This window comes from Miniopterus natalensis, chromosome 14 (genome assembly GCF_054644295.1).
Source record: "Miniopterus natalensis isolate mMinNat1 chromosome 14, mMinNat1.hap1, whole genome shotgun sequence".
NCBI classification, from domain to species: Eukaryota; Metazoa; Chordata; class Mammalia; order Chiroptera; family Miniopteridae; genus Miniopterus; species Miniopterus natalensis.
In genome coordinates this window covers 24,486,282-24,505,898 of record NC_142094.1, presented here as the reverse complement: position 1 = coordinate 24,505,898, position 19,617 = coordinate 24,486,282, and the positions used below count along the sequence as shown (strand labels likewise).

Genomic DNA, 19,617 nt, shown 5'->3' with positions numbered 1-19,617 from the left:
ATAACTCAGGAACCTTTAAAAGAGGAATAAGACTAGACCCCAAGGCAGCTAAGAAAATTAACAGCTAAAACAATTATGCCCTCTTTTCCAGAAGAATTCATAGACTTCAATACCTGCCCAATATCTAGTCCTTAAATAAGAAACAGAAGAGCAAGCAAGAAGAGATCCACTTGTGTCCATTTAACCAGACCCCACCATTTATTATGTCTCTCAATTCCTTCCTTCTTGTCGAATTCTTGGCTCCTATATCCTGGCTTCAATATCTGTCTTGTCTCCTTGATTTTCACAATTCCTTTATATCCTCTTGAATTTTTGCTCTCATGTTCTAATCTGAGTCTGGTTCATCTCTCTGATTTTGCCATATCTACTACTACACAAACTGATAGAGGATACTATTTACTTCTCTTCAGTTGGCTGAGATTATAAAATCCAGATATTTACACACTGAAAAACATAACCTACCACTTGAAAGTGAGCCAGCCACCACTGTAGTGTAATGGAAAAATTTAAGATTTTAAAAGTATAAAGCATCTAATACAGTGTCCCTGATCCAATAATGGACTAATTCTAATATGCAGTCCATGCCAAAACAAGAAAAAAAGAAATAAAAGAAAATAAATCTGAAAGCTGTCTTTACATCTTTAGAATTTTAATTCTAACCTATCTCTAGTATTCAAAGAGTTATTGCATATAGATCATCCTAACTGCTTTACCTTATCATCATGAGAAATAAGGCTGAAATTATTTCCAAAATTGATTTTCAGGAAAGAAGTGAAAGCCTTATATGAAAGAAAAATCCCATAACGTATCTTTGTTGGCTTTATTGAATCTTTATAATTCCCCAAGATAGGAAATGCATTAAACCCAAGACATACAAATGAAACAGGACTCTGAATAACAAGACATTCCATTTGGTTATCTATTCACTTAACAAATATATAATGAGAACCAACAATGCACTTTAACATAAGATACTCGGGAAAGAAAACATTGGTCAAGTGAGGTCTAAAAGTGGGAACTGGTCCCTGAATGCGGTCCAGGCCTGACTCATTTACACTAGCAGAGCCATCCCTTGCTCAACTCTCTAGTATCCCTCTATAGTAAAGTACTGATCTGAGGGCTAACTTCACCAATTATTCTACGTCACCTGGAAATCCTCTCCAGCAAGACATCCAAACGTAAGCACATCAGCATAATTTCAAACTGCCATCAGAAATCTATCCATGTCTGTTGATTCGTAGAACTAAAGCATGAGGACCGCTCACTTCCAATTATATTTTCACCAGTTATAGAAATACCACCATTTAAAACCAACTGATTTCCCGCTATCCTTCCTTCATCAGAGGGCCTCCTTGCTCTCCCCAATCCCCATGAAGAATTCCTTAATTACGTTGCAAATCAGAGAAGATGGACCGGACCTAACCAATACTGGAAGCATAACAAAATCAGCAGGAATATCTTAGAAAAATATACTTCTAACTTTTAAAAGACAAAAGTTAAACTTTCTCTAATTCAGAATGCTCTCTGAGTATTTTTCTTTTTCATTGAATTAATAAAATTATATAGGTTTCAGGTGTACAACTCTATAAAACATCATCTGTACATTGTATTGTGTGCTCCATCCCAAGTCAACTCCCCTTCCATCTCCATTTATCCCCCCTTTACTCTCTTCTCCTACCCCCGCCCCCCTTTCTTTCTGGTTATCACCACAGTGTTGTCTGTGTCTATGAATTTTGTTTGCTTTTTGGTTGCTTGCTTGCTTAATCCCTTCACATTTTTCACCCAGCCCCGCAACCCCCTCTGGAGTATATTCTTTAATAAGTAAAAATCCGGTTTGGGAATATGACCAGATGGGGGTCCAAATGCAGAGAGTGATGAGAAATTTTGTTTCAGTTATTCACACTGATCTTTAGAGGAGACCTGTACCCTGCCAAAACAGGTCTTTCATAACAGGGGGTTCATCATATAAATTTACTAGATATTTGGAACTTATTTCATTTCATGTCAGAGAAGCCTTTTCTGCATGACATGGCAAATACAAAATGCAATAATTTCATTTATTCTTTCATTTATTCAAAAATACAATTCAGCTTTTTCTAAATACCAGGCATTGTGCCTGGGGCTTGAGATAAAACAGAAAATAAAACAGGCATCTGATCTGCCAGCATGGAACTTAAAGTGAGTAAGGGATACTAACTAAAAATGGATACGAAATGCAAGAATTGATGATACTTCCATAGAAGAGACTAGGGAGGACTGGTATTAGTATGTGTCCCGGACCTCCCCAAGGTATCCATATCCTAATTCCCAGAACCTGTGAACACGTTACCTTACATGGCAAAGGAACTTTGCAGATATAATTAAGATTAAGGGCCTTGAGATGAGATGATTATGCCGGATGATCTGGAAGGGCCCTATATAATCAGGAGTCCTAAAAAGTAGAGAACATTTCCTGGCTACAGTCAAAGAAAGAGACGTGAGGATGGAAGCCAGGTCAGAGAAATGTGACGTAGCTGGCTCTGAATGAAGGAAGAGGGCCATGAGCCAAGGAATGCAGGTGGCTCTGAAAGCTGGCTAGAAAAGGCTCAGAAAGGAATCTTCCCTATAGTGTCCAGAAAAGAATGCAGCCCTGCCAACACTTTCATTTTTAACCCAGGGACACTGTGTCAGACTTCTGACCAACAAAGCTGTAAAATAATTATTTGCATTACTTAAGCCACTAAGTTTGTGGTAATTTGTTACAGTGGCAATAAAGAACTAAATTATATACATAATACATATAATATATATATATATATATATATATATATATATATATATATATATATACAGGGTGTCCCCAAAAATGTATATACACTGAATAATTATAAAGGCAGTGTTTATTAAAACACATTTCATTTTACAAAATGTAATAGAAATAAGCTGTTAAAAGTATGTTTATATTTTTGGGGACACCATATATATATATATATATATATATATATACACACATATATACACACACACATACACACACACACACACACATACATACACATACACAAATTTAAAAGAAAAAAAAATATTAGGGAAAACATATATAATCATTTATAGTGTTAAGTGGTTGTCTGTTTTATCTGTTATAGAACCATCTGGTCTCATTTCCTACTAGCTTCTTATCAATGTGAGAAGACAATGAACTTACTGAACAATACCGTCAGTGAAAAAAATGATTGAGACTTACTGATCTGTTTAAGGAGGTAAAGTTATTTACACTCAAACTGGTCATGTGAACTGAGTCTGATAAGAAAACATAAACCGCATTTATTTCCCACTTCTCTGAGCTCCACAGACTTGCAAATTTGAAGCCTTGAAGCCACATTCACATAAAAGACCTATAGGTTTTGATAAATATTACTCCTGCTTTAAGTATTCATGATTATCTTTATTGTATCTGAATTATCATCAAGTATTTACTTTATCGATATAGCTCAATTACAAAAGCTACTAATTGGAAAAGCAAACCAGGTCCAACAAAAGAGACGCAACATTCCTAAAACTAGGAAGTTGAAGACCTAATTACAGGAGCTGTCCTAAAATCTTTGAGAGAACCAAGCAAGATCTGAGTTCATTCCCTTTCATAAAAGATGATGAAACAGCTATAGAGAAGCATCACTTATGATATAAACCCAGAGTAAAAATAAACCTGGAAATACATTCTGAAAATTTACCCCCCATTTTCCAGATTGGTTCCTGCTTTTAATTCCAATATTCATTGGCTCAGTCAGATACTAGGATTAAGCCTAAAATTCTGCATTTTTACATGACAAGAAACTATTACACTGCTTTTGGAGTGCTTTTTCATAATACTCTAAATTTATATTTTTTATTAATTGGTTGTACTCATCAATAAACTGTTACCATGATGTGTAAATTAATGGGCTTCTGACTACATGGACCACTGTCACATAAATTTAGTTCCTCCCACTCCGACTTCTATACCAACAACAGATCACCAGACATTAACCCACACACACAATGTCTTTCATTTCCAAAAAGAAAAAGCCTTCCTCAACAAGTATTAAACATTATGCTCTAAGAGAAAAGAATACATAAATATACTTAGATCACCCAAAGAAGCAGCCCCCCCACCTCTGTGCTCTTCCCTCTCTCCCTGTTCTCACCATGAGCCCTCCCTCCATCTTTTCTCCACAGTTATCATATAAATACAATAAATAAACTTCAAAATAATTGCTTCAGGCACACTGTCATTTTAATTTAAAAGACTGAGAAGAAGTATGCACTAAATTCAATTTACCTGTATCCAAATAATAATTACCGAGCACCCGCTACCTGATAGGCTCTGTGCTCAGGGCCAGGAACACAGTCCCTGCTCCCCTAGAGCTCTCATCTAGTGGAGGAGGCAACACGCGAACAGGAATTGCATCTGGGATCAGAGCTCTAACAGGGGATATGCCAGGAGGGCAGGCATTGCGGGGGGCGTTGCACTCCTTTTTCAGGAAGGGGGAAACATCAGGGAAGCAGAAAGAAAGAAGAAAGCAACCTCCATTAAGTATAAATAGTAATGCAATCTAATCAATTAAATAACCCAGAAATACTTGGATTCCTACAATTAAGTTTACCCTTAAAAAAGTCAACATTAAGATAAGTATCTGGCCAAGCTAAAAAAAAAAAAGCTACTTACCTTTAATCTCAACTATTTATTAGAACTGAAACAGTCGCTTTCCACTTTACTCTTCTAACACAGAACTTACCTTGTTTTGTTTTAAAATGAAAATATCTAACAGAAGGATATTAGTAACATACATTTTGTGTACTTGACAAAAAGTCCTTGAAACTGAACCTCAGATTAAATCCTCGTTAAGTAAAAAAGCAATAAGACATAGGAAAGTACAAATGTATTTTCAGGGCCTGGCTTAGCATATTTGATATCTGGAGTACGTACTTTTTAAACACCTCTCTCTGCTCTATAAAACAAAATCACAACTCAGTAATAATGAGTAATAACCATTCATTTCCTGATCTGTTCTTTAACTTCAAAGTGACAGACAATTTTCGAAAGGAGAATAAATTTCAAAGTTATTATTCAAATTCAATGAAATATTTCATGCATGAAGTTTACATTTACCTAACAAAAACATTACCCCTCACAATTCAGTGTCATTATCACAATTTTTAAATTAAAAACAAAACTCCAAGTGATCACATAAAAGAACAGAATTGAAGTAACTCTATTTCTAATTCTTTGTCTTTACAATTACTGTGTCATCACTGTTTATTTGGAATCTACTTTTTCAATCTACAAAGACTATAAAGTTTATTAAAGGGTAATCATAAAAATGTGCTCATTTGAATCATATACGCATATTATTAAAACAACAATAACCACAGCAATTGTTTAGAACTTAGAGAAACAGAAAGATTTTATGAAAAACATTTTATCAGTGACATTTAGTTGGTGGTGCAGGGTGATAATATAAAGTGGACCAACTTTTAGTTGGTTTTATTATCATTTATAAATTTCTAGAAACAGTGCACCTTCTTAATGATTGCACCCAGGGCAGAATGCTCCCATAACTTCGCCGTTGGTCAGAGTAATTTTTAACCCAAATAGTTTTTAAGCCAAAGTGGAAGAAAGCCATAAAGTCACTGCTATTTTTATGTGATATAAGTTTATTATGTACAGAACCAACTTCAGGGGCCTGTGACTGTGCACAGGGACCTTTGCTCCAAAAGGCCTACCTTTGCCTTTAAGGCTCTGCTGCCACAGTCTTGATATTCTTAACAGCCTTACCTTTGAATTTGTGTATATAAGTGAAGTCCTATGGGGCAATGAGGCATATACCTTAGACTTGCATGTAGTCCTGCTTCTCAGTGTTTTCCAGGGACAGGTCCTCAGCCACCTGTTCCCCTACACAGTGATTGCTGCCACCCTTCACTCCTGGTAGGGTTCTTGGCACAAGTCAGGGTGGTTTGGGGTAATGGGTCAGGCCCACAAGTATCCCTATGCTCTAGAGAACCTAACATTAAATAGCAAATAAAAATAACCTTTCTCAGGTCAATTGAAACTGTGAATAAAGGAAATCGCGTTTCCCCCTCCCCCCTGCTTTTGCACAACAGGCTTTGCATTTTCATTTTGCACTGGGCTCCACAATTATGTAGCCATCCTTGCCTAGGTATGTGTGTGAGTGTGTGCATATGCATCTGTTTGTGTTTGTATCTAAAAGAATAAAATAACTTCATGTTTGGTAAAGTGAATATATAATTTTATAACTTATAGATAAACTTACATGCAACTTTAGTCTATTTTGATCTATCAAGGTAAGTATAGTTCACAGATCAGGAGAGAAGGAGTTCCAATACAATGTGATCTGAGTTTCTTGTAATGGATGCATTCCCTTAAAAAATCTTTAACTGAGTATATACTACATGCTTCTAGCTTCAGAAGCAGGACATAACATTACTAACATGTTCTTTTTATTAACAAAATCTACTTTACAACTTTGATTTCTTGACAGGCAAGAGATTGTTGGTCAGGAGCCAAACCCATCCAATATTAAGAACATGGAGATACATCAAATGTGTTGAAAAGTCCTTAAAACTCACTAATTTTAGCACATATCAATTATTCACATAAATTATTTATCTATACTGAACAATCCCAATTCTTCAGTTTCACCCCAAAAAAGTTATATGCTTTGAAATTAATAATTTTCAAAACATTCCTTCAGAACCCTTCAATTATTACATTTATAATAAGGCCAATCAACAAAACATTTCCATTACAAACCTTTCATTTCGTTGAGCTCTACTGTTTGAAAAAGGCTTCCTGATCAGTAGGTAATTGACAATGGCTTCAAGACTTCCTTCATTTTAAAAATGGCACTAAACTGGAATGTAAGACTACTGATAAATACCCCACGGATGAATGTAAATATATATGTAGAATTAATATATCATATATGAATATATAAAAAGCAAAACCAAAAAGACCTTGAAACAAATATTTTTGCATTTGTCTAAATTTAGGCAGCATTTCTAATATTCCTGAAAGGCAGTTAAAACTGCCAGAAATCTATGGCATTATGTCAACCTTTGAAAAGGGTTAAGAGCCATCTGAGCTACATGAGCTCTTTATACCTTCAAAAATTGTAGCAATTTTTTGACTTTACTCATACTATCTAAATTCTGACAGAAATGCACCAACTTTAGCCCGAGAAACTCGCCTTCTTTATCTTCTCTATCCTTTCATTGATGTCACCTCCAGGTTCTTTTCTCCAATCCTGGCTCCCTTCTTCAATTAATATTTACATACTGTTTCAAACAAAGCAATCATATGTAAAGAACCTTCTGGTTGGATTCCATCCCTAGAAACTCCTCTCTCACTGCCATCCTCTGTGAGCAACTGAAGCAGAACCCAGTCAGAAAGACAATCTATGTAAAGTCAAGTACTCATTTATGATTGATCACATTTTGTACACGGAAAGAAACCCAGCACATACCCAATGTACAGAATGGGGGGAACCAGTTACTCACATTGTTCATGTACTCTGAAAGCAGGTCCTGGAGAGCCTGGCGAATGGCGTTGCATTCTGCGATGATCCGCTCCCGATGGAAATCCCTCGTGCACGAAGAGTCAGCCAACAGAGCAGCCCCACTGATAATGGCTTCAAGACGTTGCTCTAGTGATGGTCTTATTTCCTCCTCAGTCACCGTGAGTGGATCCAAGACAATTAAATTCTAAAGAAAAAACACATTTGGATGGTTAGAATTTCATAGTATCCTATTTTTAAGAATATTAAATATTGTTTTCGCATTTAGAATTCAGATGTGATAATAAAGAAAATTGCATTTTACTGCCTCACCCAGTTCGTGTATAATTATACGTAGCAATCATTACTCAGATGAGTGACAAAAATTGTTCAATTATGAGCATCAGTTCTAATTTCAGACAGGCCTGTATTCATGTCTTGCCTTTCCCACTCACCAACAGTGTGAGCTAACTCAGGGGTCTTACATACTCTGAGACTCACCTTCCTGATCTGTAAAGATGGAATATTAACATTGCTTATCTCATAAAACTGTTATAAAAACAATATGAATGCTTAATACAGTCATGGCATATTATTATTTACAATATTCACCTTCACATAGAACTTCATTTTTACATAATATTCTCACACATATAATGAAATCCTGACAATACTATAAAGAGGTGGGCAGCAAGATATTAAACTAATGATGAGTGAGACTGAGACTGTTTTACCCAAAGTCACTGAGCAAGCAATGGTAAAGTTCAGAGAAGTATCCAGGTCTAATAATACCTAATTCAATATCCATTTCATTATGCCTTACTGTAAATCGCCTTACTCTAATTAACTTTAACACTAACAAATCCAAAAGAATTTTGAATTGTGATTAGTCATTGAAAAAGTGAAACTCCATATTTCTATTCATCTATTATAACTTCCAGCTATTTCCCATTATTGCAAACTGACATGGTATTTTTAAGGTTTCCATTAGATATGTCTCCAAGCAATAGAAGTTGAGATAACCTATAGTCTCTGAAGAAAAGATGAAAGGTGTGAGGGTCTAAGAGTTCTTTACTACAACACATTAAGAGAGGAAGATTTTCCAACATTTAGGCATATAATGTGGCAATTAGAGAGTTAGTATTGAATAAAAGCTCTCCAAATAATCCTTAACATAAAATGAAATCATATAATTATCTTCAAATGTGTGTCCATGTGTAAATCTATACACACACACAAACACACACACTGAACATCACTGATCTTCAGACTGTATAATCTTATAATTTTATATATGCACATATCTAGAGAGAGCTCTGTCTATTGTGTACATGTGTGTATAAAATCTTAAATTGATCATTGCACTATATATAACATTATAATAAACATTTGGGGGTCAAAAGTAGCCAGGATAAAATTTTAAAAGCTGTAACTCCAGGAACAGGCTAGGAGGAGAAAATTATTATAGAAAGAGAAATTGTTTTAAAACAATTAGGAAAAAATAGTACTATGTAATATTCACATATTATATAATATAAAAATATAAACTCTTTTATGTGGAAAAATGAGAAAAAAAGGATATAAATTTTACAAATGCCATATTTAATATTTTTGTTATCCAATGCATAATCTTTTGGGTGAGACAATAATCCCAACCCTGGGCTTGGCCATCAGTCAAGGATTCACTTACATTTAAGTCTATCTCCTTACTTCACTTACCATTTTTACCGTATCTTCCTTTGGCTCACTAATTTAGTACAAACATTCCACTCCAATGTTTCATATCAATAATTAAACCAATTAAAACATTTTTTAAAATGTCCCTCCAATGTGATATCATCATTAAGAAGAGACACTGTGGGCAACAGAATTGCTCTTTGATTGCTTGACTGCAATCAGAAGATGTGATAGGAACAGTTAACATGTGTCCAGTATTGTGATGATACAAGAAGTTAATTAAATTTCAAATCTGTTTACCTGTAAGAATCACAAGAAGAAATGAGTAATTTCAGGATGTGGTTTTATCTCAGAAAACAGTCTCTATTACATGATTAAGTCATTCAATTTCCTGTTCTACAAGGCCATTCCTCAAACTATCTTAGCCTTTGGATTTTCACTTGCTTGACATTTAAGACTCCTCAGGTTTGTAAAGCTCACCTAAACTCAAACCAGAGTTCAGACATCTGACATCTGCTCTGACATCTGACACCCCCACACTTGCCTCTTGATCCCTCTTAGACTACTATACTATTCACATTCTATAACAGTTTTTACTAACCTTGTCATCAAATCAATAAAAAGATAAGTTTTTTAAAAATAACTTGAATGTTCTGTGAAATACCACTAGATGTTTGAGACCTACTGTAATGAAGAACTCTCTCTTCTGGATTTCTGTAAGATGATGAAATAAGAATATCCATACCTTACACCCCCACAGAAACATTAATTTTTCACAACGACTTATGAATGAGAATACATTTATGGAAGCCTGGGAGTATAGCTGAGAGGCTTCAACACCCCAATAGAGCAAAAAATAAAAGAATAGAAGCATTGACAAGGATAAGAACAGTTTCACTTTACCCATGTTACTCCTCTCCCAAGGCAGCACAGCTCAGGGCCAAAAGAGACCATGGTGACCAGTAACGTCTCCCATGGGAGAAAGTGAGAGCAAAGTGAGCACTCAGCTTCCCCAGCCTTTTGGGATGTTGCCCAAGGAGCTCATTTCCATTTCTTCTCACCCAGAACACTGAAGGGATTGGAAGAGCTGAATAATTTTGAAACAGCAAAGAGCAGAGAAAAGGGATAGAAGCTCACAGCAACCAGTGCATGGATCTCAACCAGCAGGAGATCCTACTAACTGCATTACAGACTTCAACAAGAGCTCCATCCACTAATCCAGTAGGACCCCTAAACTACAGACCCTACAACTAGATGATGTGCACCCCCAGCACTCCATGCACCACACCATGCTGTAGCCAATACCCATACTCCCCTGCAGACGATGTATTTGAGGTCCCACAAACATCACACGAATATCAGCATCCAGCTGGACCTGTTAGATTGGCAGAGTACACATTAAACACTTCGAGGCACTGCCCTAGGGAAAATAAATAGGGTGCTCTCAGCAGCCAGCCTGGGTTTGTGGTATCAAGAGAAGGCACACAGTCTAAGACTTCTCTCTCAGGGGTAACAAGAGGAACAGAGCAGCTGCATTCACAGAAAGAATCTGAGAGACTCCAGTATTTCTACCTGGGCTTATTGAAGCCAGTCAGTGAAGACTTCAGAAGGTGACTGTTTCTTCAAATGTAAAGACAACAATGCAAAGTTTGAAAGAAGATGAAGAACCAAAGAAATATAATATCACCAAAGGAACAAAATAAATTCCAGTAGCTGTTCCCAAAGAAATGGAGATTTACTAATCGCCATGAAAAGAATTCAAAATAACCACTTTTTAAAAACTCAATGAGAGAAGAGAAAACACAGGTACACAAATCAACTACATCAGGAAAACAATACATATACAAATGAGAAGTTTAACCAAGAGACAGAAACCGTAAAAAAGAATCAAACAGAAATGCTGGAGCTGAATAATACAATGACTGAACTGCAAATCCACTAGAGGGGTTCAACAACAGATGAGAGCATTCAGGATAAACGACCAGCGAACTGAAGGAAAGATCATTTGAGTTATCTAGTCAGAGGTACAAAAAGAAAAAAAAATTAAAGAAAGCCTACTGGACTTATAGGATACCATCCAAAACACCAATGAACTTATATGCATACATGCATAGCCCATGGACAGACAATAGCGAGGGGAAGGCCTGGGGAGGGGCGGGAGCGGGGTGTTAAGGGGGGGAAGGGGACATCTGTAATACTTTCAATAATAAAACTAAATTTTTAAAAAACTTTCAACAAATTAAATACAGAAGGAATGTATATCATCACAATAAAGGCCATATATAACAAGCCACTGTCAACATCATACTCAACAGTGAAAAGCTCATCAGAAATGAGACGATGACCACTTCTGCAACTTTTATTCAACATAGTACTGAAAGTCCTAGCCAGAGCAATCAAACAATAAAAAGAAATAAAAGGCATCCAAATTGAAAAGAAAAAGAAGTAAAATTGTGTTTGTTGGCAGATGACATGATCCTATACACAGAAAACTCTGCAAACACCATCTAAAAACTGTTAGAACTAATAACAATTTTAGTAATTTCAGGATAAAAAAATCAACATACAAACATCAGTTGTATTTCTATACACTAACAACAAACTATTTGAAAAAGAAATTAAGAAAACTATCTATTTGCAATAGCACCAAAAAGAATAAAATACTTAAGAAAAATTTAATCAGTTAGGTGATTGATCTGTATACTAACAACTATAAAACATAGATGAAAGAAATTGAAGAATAAAACAATAAACAAACAAATGGCAAAATATCCCATGCTTATGGATTTGAAGAATACTGTTAAAATGTCCATACAACCCAAAGCAATTTACCAGTTCCATGCAACCCCTATCAAAATTCCAATGGCATTTTTCACAGAAACAAAAAAAAAACAATTCACATAAAACCGCAAAAGACGAATAATAGTCAACACACTTCCTGATTTCAAACTATATTACAAAACTACAGTAATCAAAACAATATGGTACTGGCATAAAAGCAGCCACATAGACCAACAGAAGAGAACAGAGAGCTCAAAAATAGAGAACTCATGTATATACACAGTCAACTATCTTCAACAAATGTGCCAAGAACACACATGGGGAAAGTATAGTCTCTTCAATAAATGGTGCTGGGAAAACTGGATAAATGCATGAAAAAGAATGAAATTAGACCCTTACCTTACACTATACAAAAAGAAAAGAAAAAACACAACTCAAAATAGTTTAATGACTTAAATTTAAGACCTGCAACCATAAAACTCCTAGAAGCAAACATAGGAGAAAAGTTCCTTTACATTGGTCTTAGCAATGATTTTTTAGATATGATACCAAAAGCACAGGGAACAAAAGCAAAAGTAGAAAAGTAGGACTACAACAAACTAAAAAGCTTCTGCACAGCAAAAGAAACAAAATAGAAAGGCAACATACAGGATGGGGAAAATATATTTGTAAATCATATATTTGATAAGAGGTTGATATTCAAATTATATAAGAAACTCATACAACTCAATAGCCAAAAAAAAAAAAAAAAAAAAAATCCAATAATTTATAAATGGGCAAAGAAGTGAATAGGAATTTCTCAAAAGATAATATACAAATGGCCATCTGGCCATTATTAAAAGATAAATATAGGATGTCCCAAAAAATGTATACATACTTTGAATAATTATAAACACAGTGTTTATTAAAGTACATTTCATTTTCAAAATTGAGCTATCAGCTGTTAAAGTATGTATACATTTTTGGGGGGATACCCTGTATATATAGTATTGGTGAGGACATGGGAAAAGAGAATCCTTGTGCAGTGTTGGTGGGAATGCAACTTGGTACAAAACAGAAAAAAGTATGGAGTTTCCTCAAAAAATTAAAAATAAAACTACCGTATGATCCAGCAAACCCACTTTGGCATATGTATCCACAAGAATTGAAATCAGGACCTCAAACAGATACCTGCAGTCCCATGTTCGTTGCAGCACTATTCACAATAGCTAAGACATGGAAACAAACTAAATATCCACTGATAAATGCTTAATAAAGAAAATGAGGTATATAGATACAATAGAATATTATTTGGCCTCAAAAAAGAAAAAATCCTGCCATTTGTGACATATAAAGAAAACAAATATTGTATCATCTCAAGTACATGTGGAATGTAAAATAGTCAAACTCATTAGCAGAGAGTAGAATAGTAGCTTTCAAGGGCTTTTGGGAGTGGGAAATAAAAAGGTGATGGTCAAAGGGAACAAAGTTTCAGTTATGCAAAATAAAAATGTTTCGTAGATCTGGAGAGCACAGTACCTCTAGCTAACAACAATGTATTATATACTTAAATTTTGCTAAGAGGGAAGGTCTTAGGTGTTCTTACCATGCTGCTGCTGCTGCTGCTGCTGATGATGATGATGATGATGATAGATATGGGGGGAAACTTTTGGAGATGATGGATATGTTTATGACAGTAATAGCTGTGATGGTTTCAGAGGGTATATTTATCCCCTAAGTCATCTAATTAAATACATTAAGTATGTCCAGTTTTTCACGTCAATCCTACCTCAATAAGTGTTTTATAAAACAAAGCTTCTCTTTTTTAAAAACAAGAATTATTCTTCTAAACTAGTATAGGAATGTACTGAACCATTCTTTCCATGTGTTTTCACAGCATTAATTCCATGAAAGACAAACAACAGGATGTTACATTTTCAGGATCCCACTCTATTGAACACAGAATGTATTTCCCCTTTTTCCTAGGTTCTACCCAATATACACTTACCTCCCTAACATTCTGATTGCTGACAGAAAAATGCTTTTCAAAAAAGTAGGAGTTCTAACTTCACTGCCTTCTACTTGATTGCTGTATTTTAGGAAGCAGTATAGTTTAAGGATTAAGAAACCAGGTGTAACTCCTGAGAGCAGTTAGCTTGCATTTGAATCCTGGCTCATTAGCTATAAACAAATATATCTACAGCATTATCGTCCTCTGTACGCTCATATCTTTCAGCACAACTTGTAACTTCTTTAGTTAATACATTTGATTCCTCGGTTTTTTTTCATGCTATTTCTCAGAATTGAAGACTTTAAGTAAATTCCATAAGATCACTCAACTCTTAAGTAGGAGAAACAAGGTTCTGTTCGAATATGTCTATTTTCAGTTCCATGTTATTACTATGAAATACTGCTTTCATTGCGTTATTTAATCATTATCAACCATAATCATTAATTTATAAATGTGAAAACTGCAGGTGAGCAAGATTATGTAACTTGTCTAATACTACTCTTAAAAAGGAAGGTTTAGGATACTAATCCGATATTATATAACCCCAACCCACACCCTTTCTACAACACAGGGGAAATTGGGATGAAACCTCTCTACTTCTGTCTCAACATGTCTTATCATCATTTTTTTCTTCCCATTTTTGTTCAAGGATTCTCTCTCCTCCCACCCCTGCCTCTGTCTCTGGAAGGCAAACTTCTCTTTTTGTGCCCTGACCTCAAGTCCCAAGTCCTCTTCAGTTATTCCTTCCTTAAATTTTGAGTCTCTGTTGAGAGCATTCTGCGTGCCAGGAATTAGTCGTGGATGGAGAGCATCCCCTGTGCTCCTCACAGGCCTCGCAGTCTGGAGAAACTGACAAACAGTAACCAAGTAATTACATAAACGTATAACTGCAATGTGGATGTGTGATATAATTTAAAAGTACTGAAAATTAAGCATAGGCAGAACTCTGGACAACTGGGTGAAGAATCCTGATAAAGATGAAGGAAAAGCGAGCTCTAGGGGATTCACAGGATTCTCAGGGAAGGCTTTAAATTCCCACAGAACAAAAATCTGAAGATAACCTTGTCCAGATCTTAACAGGTCGACTTGAATAGGCATCAGGGTTATAATTATGTGCACCTTAGAGCAAGAGGCAGGGCACTATTTAACCTGAAAACAAGCCAAAGGGAAAAGATGGACTTTACCCCTAAAATAGTTAAAGCACCCAATCCACATTGTAACAGGACACAGAAAACTACCTGAAAGGAGGGAAGAGGTCTGCGCAAGCAGAATGAGAATGTATATTGCATTCATCTATAGACTAGAAAGACAGGAAAAGCAGGCCCTGCAAAAGAATGATTACAATTAAATTGTAAAATCACTAGCACACTTATAAATATTTTAAAATATAAAAGATGTATATGACCCATGGACTGAGAGTGTGATAACCAGCCCAAATAGTAACAGATAAAAATGCATTAACTCTTTCGCTGGAGCAGTTTTAGTTTAAATCAGCCTTGGTGATCATTTTCCTTTCTCGCTGCACAGCCTAAAGCCAGTCTTTCAGGAGAGAACGTGTAATGTAAGGGCTATTGAATCAATGTGAGTTATGGTGAAAGAAATCTCTGCGCCTTTGAGAGACACAGAAATCAATGCTAACTTTTTAAAAGACTGAGATCACAGCTCTATATGTATTTGAAAGTGAATAAAGAGAAGTGAAACTATATAAAATAAACTGGAAAGAATGTCATAATATATTATAGAATAAAAAACAAAAGTTGTAGAATATGTACAGTGACATCATGTATATTTAAAAAAAAAAACAAGCACACAGCCACACTTTAGAGTTTCTCTGAGTATATATATGAGACCCTAGGAAAAAGTCTAAAGGAAACCTACCAATGCCATAACAATTGTTATCTCTGAAAAGAACCCATATTAGGATTTTAGTCAAAGTTTTAATTTTTTTATAGCCTAATTGTGTATTATTTATGAAACTACAAACTAATTAAAAATTCTTAATTTTTTAAAAAGAAAAGGGCAATTATGAATCAAACATTTATTATTCCTTTAGAATCTAGATATTATTTAACTAATTATTTTGGCTCATAATAGAAAAAAATACTGCTTCCACTGTTTACGAGTATGACAAAGGATATCAAGTTTTCATATTAATTAGTTTAAAAGATTTTAAATTTGCTATGTTGGGTTTCATCATTATAAATATATTCAGTTAATATGTGTTTTTTAAAAAAATAAAGACATATGACCTCAAGGTACCAGGGCTCTCTTTTTCAGTAGAGCTTTGGAAGCAGAAAACCTCAGCGTGAATCCTGGCCCTCTACTCACATTGAGAAAGTGGTCCAAACTGTGCAGGCCTTTACTTCATCAATGGTAGAGTGGCAAAAATAAAACCTATACCTATCACATAAGATTTTATTTAATGCCGCTTTATAGCACATTTTAATATCCAGTGGGGCTGACCCTACCTTGCAGCTTCCTGCTAATACTGTTTTTACCTTTCTATACAGTACCATCTATTGCACATGAACAGAGCCACAGAGTATATGAAGGAAGCTACACTTCCTAAAACACAATACTCTATATAACCCACAGATGTGTATCAGCTGGGCAGGCATTCGGCCCACCAATATTTATTAATCATCCAACATACTTCAGATTCTGAGCAAGGCTGTGGCCAGGCCCGATCAGGACACGTAGGAAGGGATAAAAAATCTTAAACAAGCTGAAGCAGAAAATCAATACGGTTGGAAATAGTTTTCTGTTTTTAATAAACATGATGTAATAAATTCTACACATCATTCACACACTTTATATTCTATGATGAGATTGATCCGATTTACATTCAAAGCACAAAAAATCTTACACCTATTCTCCCAAGTGAAATTGCCTATCAAAAGAGATGTAACTACGATTATAATCAAGTACCAGTTCTCTTCACAAGCACACGTGCTACGCCTCAAGTTGGGAGCAGCAAAAATAATAACCGCACAGCACAAATGAGTTTCTCAAACAACTACATTATCAATCTTCAGAGCAAGTGATAAAAAGGGAACAAAATTTCTCCTTATGATTACCAACAGAAAACACTAGTCAGAGAACTCACAGGCTCCGTCTTGTCTAGTATATCCCTTATTTTAATGCATCTCCCCTTCATCTAAAGAATACACGCTTTAGATATAAAAACTGTAAAAGAAGGAAAAAAATAAACCACAAATTAGCCAGATGATCAACACATTATTTATACCACTTTGGTAAATGAGTGTGATTTACATACAAAGTTAACAGCATATTCAGCTATACTGTCAAAATGTACATAACTCACATTCTGTCATGTATTAATTAACATAATAGAAAATATCTTTGAAACACATTCGATATGCTTATAAAATAAATTAGATATAGATACCCTTTAAATTCTTTTCTAAATAATAAGTACAGAACATGTAAATACCCTAATGAGTATTGTGATAGTGGTTTTACCAGAACACCAATAAAAATTCCAATGGAATTATTGCACCTGAGGCAGTAACGTCTTCTCCTAGGCAGACTTTTGTCAGAATTCAGCAATCTGATCTATGCACAGCACCACATCATGAATTGTTTGTTTCTGTTTTTATCTGGTTATATAAAAAATAAAATAAACTTTCAAGAATTCTCCTATTTTTAAAACCTCTTTTTAAAAGAACTATAACATTTTGGGGAGGAGGAAACAAGATGGCGGCGTAGAGAACAACAGCACCCGCCGCCTCCCGCAACCACATCAAAATTACAACTAAAATACAAACCACCAGCACTCAGAGCCTCCTGAGATCTGGCTGCACAGAAGCCCCAAAACCAGGGAGCTGAAGAAGCACCGAGACCGGGAGGAGGGGCAGAGACGGAGGCGGATCGGGGCTGAATCGGAGACACCGCGGCGGGCCCACACCCAGTGCCACAGGGTAAACCCGGGAGGACATCTCGGCAGCAGAGGTTTCCGGAAGGAGTGAGGGGTCCCATCCCCACAGCAGGCCCCCAGCCCAGGGCTCCAGGGCCGGGAAGAGACGTCCCCACTGCTGTCTGCTGTGAAACCAGCGGGGACTGTCCCTGAGGGTCCCGGAGGCTGCGGGAGCCCCAGACTCTCCTCTCAAAGGGCCCGGCACGGACTCACTCGGACGCTCCCTCTGAGCCCCAGCGCCCGGCAGCGGCCTGAAAGGACCCGGGACACTCGGGGAGGAACTAACCTGCCTGAAGTCGGGGAGAGAACTGGAGGGGCGGCTTCCTCCCAGACGGAAGGGCTGGCGGAGGCCCTGGCTCCTTTGGCGAGTCCACCCGCACACAGCCCGCAGGCAGGCGCCATATTTGAATCGCCAGCACCTGACTCACACCTTTGGCCCCGCCCCGTGATTCCCGGAGGCCCCGCCCCTCCCCACCTGCAGCTCATCCAGGCCATTTCCAGGGGCTTTTCTCTGCAAGTGACCTCTTGAGCCTCATGCTTAGGACTTTCCTAAAATCTCTCTAACAAGCAGCAGCAGGCCCCATACGGCTTGATAAGTGGCCCCAGGCCTGGCCCTAGCGGCAGCCTGCACTGGCTCATAGCTGGGCCTCTCCTGGGCACCTCCAAGGCCAGCACAAGTAGCAGCCAACTACTGTTTGCTGTGTAGCTCATGCTGGGTGGCCCTGGGCAAGGCACTGGCACAGGCTGACTTTGCACCTCCCAGGAGGCCCCAGAGACAGTGCACCTGGTGGTCAGACTCGACCACGCTGGATCACAACCCTACCACATCCACGAGTGACACACTCAAGGGGCGCACTTGGTGAACACCAAAGCCCCACTGAAGTAAATCCTGCTCCATAGGGGTGTCTCCAGCACAGCAGCTCTTTGGCTGTAGTTGCATCTGGTCCTCACAGCTGATTGGCCTGGGGGTCAGTTCCTCCCAGTGATGCCAACAGCAACCAAGGCTCAACTACCACAGGACAGTGCACACAGCCCACACAGGGGACCACCTAGAAGGTGCAGCTCAGGTGACTGGGGAGGCTGAGCCACTTGACCCTACAGGACACCTACTACACAAAGCCACTCTACAGATTCCAGGAGACACAGCAGCTCTACCTCATACATAGAAACAAACACCAAGAAGCAGTCAAAATGTGGAGGCAAAGAAACATGTCACAAAAGAAAGAACAGAAGAAATCTCTAGAAAAGGAACTAAATGAAAGAGATCCAAGCAAGCTAACAGATACAGAGTTCAGAATAATGGTTATATGGATGCTCAAGATATTAGTAAGAGTATGACGAAAATAACTGAGAAAATCGATGACATAATAAAGTACCAATTTGAAATAAAGGCTACACGAACTGAAATGAAGAAGAATTTACAGGGAATCAACAGTAGAGTAGAGGACGCTGAGAATCAAGCAATTTGGAACATGAAGAAACAAAAAACACCCAACCAGAAGAGCAAAAAGAAAAAGGAATCCAGAAATATGAAGATAGCATAAGAAGCCTCTGGGACAACTTCAACAGGCCCAACATTAGTATTATTGAAGTACCAGAAGGAGAGGAAAGAGAGCAAGAAATTGAAAACCTATTTGAAAAAATAATGACAGAAAACTTCCCCTACCTGGGGAAAGAAATAACTTACAAGTCCAGGAAGC

General features: G+C 37.0%; 1 protein-coding gene across 1 annotated transcript in view; it reads right to left on the bottom strand.

The window, feature by feature from the left end:
- Positions 1–7,452: 7,452 nt before the first annotated feature.
- The window catches only part of LOC107526073 (catenin alpha-3), a 285,926-nt gene continuing 273,761 nt past the window's right edge, over positions 7,453–19,617 (bottom strand). Inside the window, exon 7 of the mRNA XM_016198423.2 lies at positions 7,453–7,740. Coding sequence (XP_016053909.2) covers positions 7,453–7,740 — 288 coding nt within the window. The remainder of the gene's footprint in view (positions 7,741–19,617) is intronic.